Source organism: Callithrix jacchus, chromosome 1 (genome assembly GCF_049354715.1).
Source record: "Callithrix jacchus isolate 240 chromosome 1, calJac240_pri, whole genome shotgun sequence".
In the NCBI taxonomy this organism is placed as follows: Eukaryota; Metazoa; Chordata; class Mammalia; order Primates; family Cebidae; genus Callithrix; species Callithrix jacchus.
The window spans coordinates 185,470,366-185,478,401 of record NC_133502.1 but is presented as its reverse complement, the minus strand read 5'-3'; the positions used below and the strand labels follow the sequence as shown (position 1 = coordinate 185,478,401).

The window sequence follows — 8,036 nt, the reverse complement described above, 5'->3', positions numbered from 1 at the left end:
GTGTCCCCAGGGCAGAGTCCAGGCCTCCCTCTCCCTCCCCATCCTCTCGGGCCTGGCAGGGCTCCTGCTCCCTGGCCTGGGCTTTTTGTCCATGAAAGACAGTCCAGAACACCAGGAAGCCCCGCTGGGCCTGGCAGGGCATGGGGGTGCCAGGGGCACCGGCAGGGCAGTGGGGGGCACAGCCCCTGCCTCTGGGCTGCCTTTGTTCTTCCCTTTTCAGGCATGATGTGCACTGTGCGTGCCTCTCTCTCCTCTGGGCTTTCAGGGTAGAAGAAAGGCCTGGGGTCAGCGTGGGAAAACAGGGCCTGAGGCCTGGAGCTCCGCACCAGCCACACCCGGAGACTTGTTTGCTGGGCCCCACCAGGCTGGGCTATGAGGCTGGGAGGCAGCGATGCTGCTACCCAGGGCTCCCACCCCTCCCTTTGGGGTCCTGAGCTAGAAAAAAGACGCCTTTGCTGGGCCTGTGACGGCAGATCCTCACCCCCAGTGGGAATCCCAGCACAATTGTCAACGCCTGTTCCAGAAGGCGGGCATGGTCTGGACCCTGTCCCAGGAGGCTGCCCTGTGGGCCCCAGCAGCCCGAACTCCCAGGTGGTCTGGCCTCGTGGCCCCTAACGCTGTGTGACTGGAATTGTTGGGAAAGGAATTTCCACTTTGCAGCAGGCGCAAAGGGGGCGTCCCCTGGCCGGGCTGGGATGCAGGGCCCGTGGAGGCAGCGCCGAGAAAAGCCAGCCGTGTCCCGGGGCGGAGGGGCAGGGCTCGGGTCTAGGGCCACCTGCGCTTCACCTGCCCCAGCCGTTGCTGCCCCGCACCCCAACTCTGCTGGCCTGGGGTCCCTCTTTCTTGTCTTCCGGGCCGTGGAGAGGCTCCTCCGGCTCCCGTCCTGGGGAAGCGTCTGCGGGCCTCAGGACAGCAGGCACTGGGAGACCTGGGCCGGGAGGAAGGGACATTTGCCCCATCTGCGCTGCTTCCTTCTCTGTCTCGCTCGGTGTGAACCCGGCCGTCCCTGCCCTTCCCGCAGCTGCGCCCTCACCTTCGCCTCAGCACAGCGCCCAGGTGAGGAGGATCTGACTCGGGCCTCAAGCGTGGGTGCGGCCTGGGTCAGCTGAGAGTCCCCGCGCTGGCTCAGAGGCTTCCGCAGGCCTGCTCGGTCCTTACCCGCCCTGGGGGTCGGGCTCGGGGCTTCGCTCCAAAGCAGGTACTGCCCCACCGTTTCCTCCTGAGCCCCGGCCTGGGCCCCGCCTGGCTCCCGCGGCTGCCGGCGCCTCATTCCCGCCAGCTGGTCCCCTCCCAGGCCAGGCCAGGAACAGGCGCGGTTCTCAGGGCAGGACCCTCGGAACCAGTCGCCCCGCCCACCCCGCGCCAGGTCTGCTGCCTCCACGGGGAAGCCCCTTGCAGGGTGGCCTAGAAGGGGGAAGGTGGGCCACAGACCCGGGAGCCGGGCGCGGGGGCGGAACCGCCCGCCGTGGGCGTGGCCGGAGGCGGGCGTGGCTGACCACCGCCCCGCCCCTCGCCCCCTACCCCGCGGTCCCGCGGCCCCGCCGCCTCCGGTTTCGGCTCTCCGCGGTCTCCCGGTCCACGCGTAGTCCTCCCGCGCGCCCATGGCCGGGAAGGTGCTGTCACTGCTGCCGCCGCTGCTGCTGGCCGCCGCCGGCCTCGCCGGTCTCCTGCTACTGTGCGTCTCCACCCGCGACGTCCGGGAGCCGCCCGCCCTCAAGGTGCGCGCCGGGGCACCCAGCGCAGGTCCGGGGAGCTGCGGGCCGGGCCGGGCCGGGGAGCCGCGAGGTGGGGGGGCGCGGCTGGGAGCCCGAGCAGGCTCAGCCCGAGACCCTCACCGCGCTCTGCTTCTGACGGGCTGGGTGGGGTCCCCGGTCCCGCGCCCTGCGCTCCTGGACCGGGAACCCCGGACGGCGGTGGCGCTTCCACGGCGACGAGGTGCTGGAGGACCAAGTCCCGGGAATTCCGCGCCGGCCGCCGAGCCGGTCAATGCGGCCCAGGTGCTGTGTCCCTGCTCGCAGGACGCAGCCCGGGGATGCCCCCTGGGTGCTGCCGGATGCCACCCTCAGCCCTGTGCGGGCCCCCAGGGGCGCCCCGAGCCACTTCTACCCTGGGCCGCCGCCCTGAGGGTGCGTGGTGTTCAGCCCAGACGAGAATCAACAAGTCCTAGGGCCCAGGGCCCCCTCCGGACACGAGGGCGGCCCAGAGAGGAGGCCTTGACTGGAGCGGCCCTGGCGGGTCCGCAAAGGGTTGGAGCAGGCTAGCCCAGATTCCACTCTGGCAGGTCCTCCTGACGGCCACTTTAACCCTTTACTGGGCTTGTAGGGAGTAAGGTGGAGCCGAGCCCCCCAAATCCAAAGGGGATTCAGAAGCTGAGAGCTCTGTGGCCCTGCAGCACCGCTGGGTGGCAGTGGACATGCTGGCCTGTTGACGCTCCGGGCTCTGGGGAGGCTCTTAGTCTGGGTGGACTGGTGTGGACTGGTGCAGCCCTCTCGAAGGCTGGAATTGGCACCCGGGCCTGGGAGATTGGTCCCCAACTTTCCAGGTGGATCCAGGACGCTGGGGCAGGAGCTGGAAAGGGGTGTCTACAAGCTCATGCTGCCCAGGTCTGCAGGAAGGCCCACCCAGAGCCCCCAGCAAGGCAGGACCACCTCTCTCTGGCCCTGGCTTGGAGACCGTGTTTTCAACAGGGATGGCCTTGCTCTGAGGCCCACGGCCAGCCTCAGCTTGGCCTTCTTCCCCTGGGGCCCTGCTTCTCGAATCCTCAGGTTGGGCTGTGGTCAGAGGAGAAGGAAAAAGAGAGGGAAGGAAGGAGAGGGGGAGGAAGAAAGAGTGGCTCTAGGGGTTCCTCCTGCAGCAGAGCTTCCTCCCCTTGAATCTGGGGACCTCCTTGTGCCCCGAGGGAAAAGCCCGTGGGGGCCCTTGTCCCTGGCTCAGTCCCTCAGTCTGCCCTTGCCAGGAATGCTGTTGCCCTGAGCCTGGCATGCTGGCTGCAGGCAGTCAGGAGTGAAGATTCACCCGCCGCCCTGTTCTCCTTCCAGCCATGGCTGTCTTGGTCCCCTCTGAGCTTCAGCACGAGGCTTGGCACATGACTGGGGGGGGGGGGAGTGGCAAGCTGGAGGCACCAAACAGTATGGCCTTCAGAACCCCCGGACACCCCAGGCCGACTCCCTCCCCTCCCCCAGTATGGTATCGTCCTGGACGCTGGCTCTTCACACACGTCCATGTTTGTCTACAAGTGGCCGGCAGACAAGGAGAATGACACAGGCATCGTGGGCCAGCACAGCTCTTGCGATGTTCCAGGTGAGGCCCGGCATGCCCTAGCCAGGACACCCACTCACCGCAAGGTCCCTGGGGCCCCCTCCAGCCTTAGCCAGTGCAGGTCCAAGCACTTAGCGCCTTCTGCTTAGTGTGGGGTGGGGCTCATTCCAGGCAGAAGCCCTGGAAACAGAGAGGCTGGGTGCTTTGCTCCTGGATCGGGTAGGAATGGTTTGCATTCTGGAAAGGAAGCAGAGGTGGCAGGTGGGAGGTTTGGGCCTTGCCTGGCCCAATACTGGCTTCTATGTCCCAGATGGAGCAGGTGGAGGTCTGGGGGCCTAGTGGGCACACCCAGGCAGGCCCCAGGAGGTGGACCTCGGTCGACGATGCCCAGGGCTTTGTTGTAGCACCTGCACCCATACCCACTCAGCGGGCACAGCTTCGGTCTCTGGGTGGCACCTGGGCCCCTTTGTCTCCAAGCTGGGAGTTTCTGGGGGCTTAAGCTGGGAAGGTGTGCCACCTGGCCTAGAACCCAAGCCCCCCCACCCCCACCCTTACTCTCCTGGCCGGTGGCCCACCTAGGGGTTATCTGTGAGGCACGGACTCATCTCTCTGCCTCTCTCTAGGTGGGGGCATCTCCAGCTATGCAGACAACCCTCCTGGGGCCGGCCAGAGTCTGGTTGAATGCCTTGAACAGGCGCTTCGGGACGTGCCTAAAGAGAGACATGCAGGCACGCCCCTCTACCTGGGAGCCACAGCGGGTATGCGCCTGCTCAAGTGAGTGTGCCTGTCCCCTGACAGCCCTTCTCCTCTGGGGCAGACCCCGATCACCCCTGCCGCAGGCTCATGGCCAGCCACCTGGGGAGGAGTCCTCTTGGAGTTCTCTGTGTTTTACAGCCTAACCAACCCAGAGGCCTCGGCTAGTGTGCTCGCAGCAGTGACACACACGCTGACCCAGTACCCCTTTGACTTCCGTGGTGCCCGCATACTCTCTGGCCAGGACGAGGGCGTGTTCGGCTGGGTGACTGCCAACTACCTGCTGGAGAACTTCATCAAGGTGGGCCTGGCAGCCAGCCGAAGAGCCAGGGGGCGTGGGCGCCCTTGTCGCCTGGGTGACCCCATACTCCCCTCTCCACAGTATGGCTGGGTGGGCCGGTGGTTCCGGCCACGGAGGGGGACGCTGGGGGCCATGGACCTGGGGGGTGCCTCCACCCAGATCACCTTTGAGACGACCGGTCCAGCGGAGGACAGTGCCAACGAGGTCCAGCTGCGCCTCTACGGCCAGAGCTACCGAGTCTACACCCACAGCTTCCTGTGCTATGGCCGCGACCAGGTCCTCTGGAGGCTGCTTGCCAGCGCCCTCCAGGTGCCCCTCCACCCTGGCTGGCCTGCACTGCACAGTGCCCTCCTATGGCAGAGCCTGGACAGCCGCCGAGCTTTGGAGGGCTTCTCCAGGCTGGGCTGTAACTGGCTGGAAAGTCAGTTGGGAGGGCCAGAGCCTGAGCAAAGGCCCGGTGGCCCGGCTGGGCCTGGAGAGGGGAGGGCTGGGGTGGCTCTCAGAGGGAGCCTGGTTGGGGAGTTGGGCTCTGTCAAGCAGGCAGTGGGGAGCCATGGATTGCCCCTGGGCACCCAAGTGAGGCTGCCAGACTGAGACCTGGGGGAGGTTCATCCGGCTGGTCCTCTGGAGTGGCAATGGTGCCACCTGGTCACGCTGACGATCCCTCCAGACCCACGGCTTCCATCCCTGCTGGCCAAGGGGCTTCTCCACCCAAGTGCTGCTCGGGGATGTGTACCAGTCGCCCTGCACCGAGGCCCAGCGGCCCGGGGCTTTCAACAGCAGCACCAGGGTCAGCCTGTCAGGGAGCAGTGACCCCCACCTCTGCCGAGATCTGGTTTCTGGGCTCTTCAGCTTCTCCTCCTGCCCCTTCTCCCGATGCTCTTTCAATGGGGTCTTCCAGCCCCCAGTGGCTGGAAACTTTATCGTGAGTAGGGCAGACAGGGGTGGCGGCAGGTGCCCTGAGCAGCTGGGTCCGGTCACGGTGTGACTGTGCCGCCTTACAGGCCTTCTCTGCCTTCTTCTACACTGTGGACTTCTTGCGGACTTCGATGGGGCTGCCTGTGGCCACTCTGCAGCAGCTGGAGGCAGCCTCGGTGAATGTCTGCAACCAGACCTGGGCCCAGGTGAGCCTGCTCCCCTCCTCCAGGGCCTTGCGGAAGGGCTTGGCCTCCACATGCCTCCCCAGCCCTGCGTGTACAGGCCTCTCGGAGAGCCCACTGCAGTGGGGGGCAGTGGCAGGCATTACACCAACTCCAGAGGTGGTGGGGCTGTGGCCAAGAGGCTGTGAACTAGATGGTGGGCTGGAGAAGCTTCCCCAGGCCTGACCCTCATACCAGACCTGGAGGGCAGAGGGGAGACCGCTCAGTGCTCAGGTTTCTGGTTTCTGCCACTCATCCCTCCATGGTGCTACGCAAGGGAAAACAGAAGCGGGGTTGGGCGCAGGGAGTGTGCCCAGTGGAGACTCCAAAAGAAACGCGCCAGTGGTCCCAGGACTGGGGTGGTGAGCAAGGCCCCATCCCGTTCTCCCAGAGCCTAGTCTCAGACTAGGGTGGGGGAGGTGGGGAAGGGTGGTGAGCCAGTGGGCAGACTCAGGCCTGGGGTTCGTCCTGTTTCCCTGGCCACACACCAAGGTGTTGCTGCCCCCTGCTCCCTGGCTGCCGTCCCTGCTGTCCCCAGTCACTGGCCTTCCAGGCAGGGGCGTTGGCTGGGGAGGGATAGAAGGGGGCCCTGCAGGGTTGCCCGTTGGGCTCCGTCTGGCCACGCGTGTCGGAGCCCAGGTGGTGCTCTCTAGCTGGGGAGGAATGCAGCAACCCGGCCACCTCTCCCCGTGGGGCCGAGACCTCCTGCTCGTCGCCTGCCTAATGGTGTCCCGCCCACGCCCCAGCTGCAGGCTCGAGTGCCAGGGCAACGAGCCCACCTGGCCGACTACTGCGCCGGGGCCATGTTTGTGCAGCAGTTGCTGAGTCGCGGCTACGGCTTCAATGAGCGCACCTTTGGCAGCGTGACCTTCCAGAAGCAGGTGGGTGGGGCGGGGCCAGTCGTGGGGCGGGGAGGGTGGGGCCAGTCGTGGGGCGGGGCCTCGCGGGAGCTGAGGTCACGCCCTTCGCCGCAGGCCGCGGACACGGCGGTGGGCTGGGCGCTAGGCTACATGCTGAACCTGACCAACCTGATCCCCGCCGACCCGCCGGGGCTGCGCAAGGGCACAGACTTCAGCTCCTGGGTTGTCCTCCTGCTGATCTTCGCCTCTGCGCTCCTGGCTTCGCTTGTCCTGCTGCTGCGGCAGGTGCACTCCGCTAAGCTGCCGAGCACCATTTAGCGGCCAGCGGGGGCAGCTGCCCCATCCCTCCGCTGTATCTCCACCCCGTACCCCCTCCTGCCCACCCCTGTACCCCCACCTCTCCACCCATTCCTCCTCCCACCCCCACCCCTCCACTGACCCCTGTAACCAGCATCCTCCCCCCACCCCTCTATCCCCACCCCTCCCCTCCATCTGCCACCCCTCTATTCCCTACCCCTCCTCCCACCCCTTTATCCCCCACCCCTTCCCCACCCTCTATCCCCTACCCTTCCCCCACCCTCTATTCCCCACCCCTCCTCCCACTACTCTATCCCTAACCCCTCCCCCACCATCTATCCCCCACCTCTTCCCTCCCCTCCATCTCCCACCTCTATCCCCATTCCTCTATCCCCGCCCCCCTATCTTCTGCCCCTCCTCTCCCTTCCATTCCCCATCCCTCTATCCCCACCCCTCTATCCCCCACCCCTTTTCTTCATCCCCCATCCCTCTATCCCCACCCCTCTAACCCCCACCCCTCCCCTCCCCTCCATCCCCCACCCCTCTATCCCCCACCCCTCCTCCCACCCCCTATCCCCCACCCCTCCTCCCTCCATCACTTATTCTCTATTCCTCCACCCACTCACAGTGTCTCTGCCCCTTGGGCAGCCTGGGAAATGGGAATTGAGACTCAGGTGCCCATACCCACAGGGGTCCTGGTGGGCAGAGAGCTCAATCCAGCTCCTCGGGCCCCTCCAGCCTGATTCAGCCTGGGTGTCACTCCAGGCCCCATGCTTCTCCTCCTCTTCCTCAGGGCTGGGTCTCCGAGGAGTGGGGCCTTGGTTCTGAGAATCAGGGCCTTCAGAGGTTCCTTCTGAAGAGTCTGGGTCTGTAGTTGGGAGGGTCACAGCCCACGGGCTGGCAGCCAGCCCAGCACCTACTTGTGAAATTTTCTAATAAAAAATTTTTCCCAGAGAAGTGAAAGGAGCATATGTGCGGGAAGGGCGTCCTTGCTGCTGCCTGTGCCCCGACTTCCCGCTGTGCCGGTGCACAGGCCTGCCCCCATCTCGAGGGTGGACACCAGCTCTCCCTCCTGCCTTCCACTCTGGAGCCAGGCCTGGGCCACTGGCTGTTCCCCTGCTGTGCCGTGACGGCCTAGAGCAGTTGCAGGAGGGCTGACCCAAGGGAGCGTTCCTGTGCCCTTAAGGCTTCGCTGGCCAACAGAGTTCCCCAAAACCATCACATCCAGATCTGCGCTGGTGACCTAGCCCAGCCTGGAGGTTGGGTCCTGGTCCAGCAGGCCTGGGGTTAGGGTAGGGCCCAGGGGCAGTCAGTGCTGGTAGAGACTGAAGGGAGGGCAGGCCCTCATCAGGAGGTGGTGTAGTGGTGGGAGCTGAGGTCAGCACCAGGAGGGTCCCAGGGCCCCTCCCACAGAGGCAGGACTCTTGT

At 65.8% G+C, this 8,036-nt stretch overlaps 1 protein-coding gene across 5 annotated transcripts; it reads left to right on the top strand.

The window, feature by feature from the left end:
• The first annotated feature begins 683 nt into the window (after nt 1–683).
• Nucleotides 684–7,565, top strand: ENTPD2 (ectonucleoside triphosphate diphosphohydrolase 2). Of its 5 annotated transcripts, none has more exons than XM_035263984.3 (10): nt 684–1,056; nt 1,587–1,718; nt 3,183–3,300; nt 3,882–4,032; nt 4,153–4,312; nt 4,394–4,621; nt 4,983–5,237; nt 5,317–5,436; nt 6,198–6,332; nt 6,426–7,565. In XM_035263984.3, the coding sequence occupies exons 2-10, from the start codon at nt 1,602–1,604 to the stop codon at nt 6,627–6,629; spliced, it is 1,488 nt and encodes a 495-aa protein (XP_035119875.1). In that variant the 5' UTR covers nt 684–1,056; nt 1,587–1,601; the 3' UTR covers nt 6,630–7,565. The 5 variants fall into 5 exon arrangements, with proteins under 5 accessions (XP_035119875.1, XP_035119867.1, XP_009004176.1 ...); XM_035263976.3 differs by lacking the exon at nt 684–1,056 and adding an exon at nt 1,108–1,198; XM_009005928.4 differs by lacking the exon at nt 684–1,056 and having other exon boundaries at nt 1,550–1,718; nt 4,472–4,621.
• The last annotated feature ends 471 nt before the right edge of the window (nt 7,566–8,036 follow it).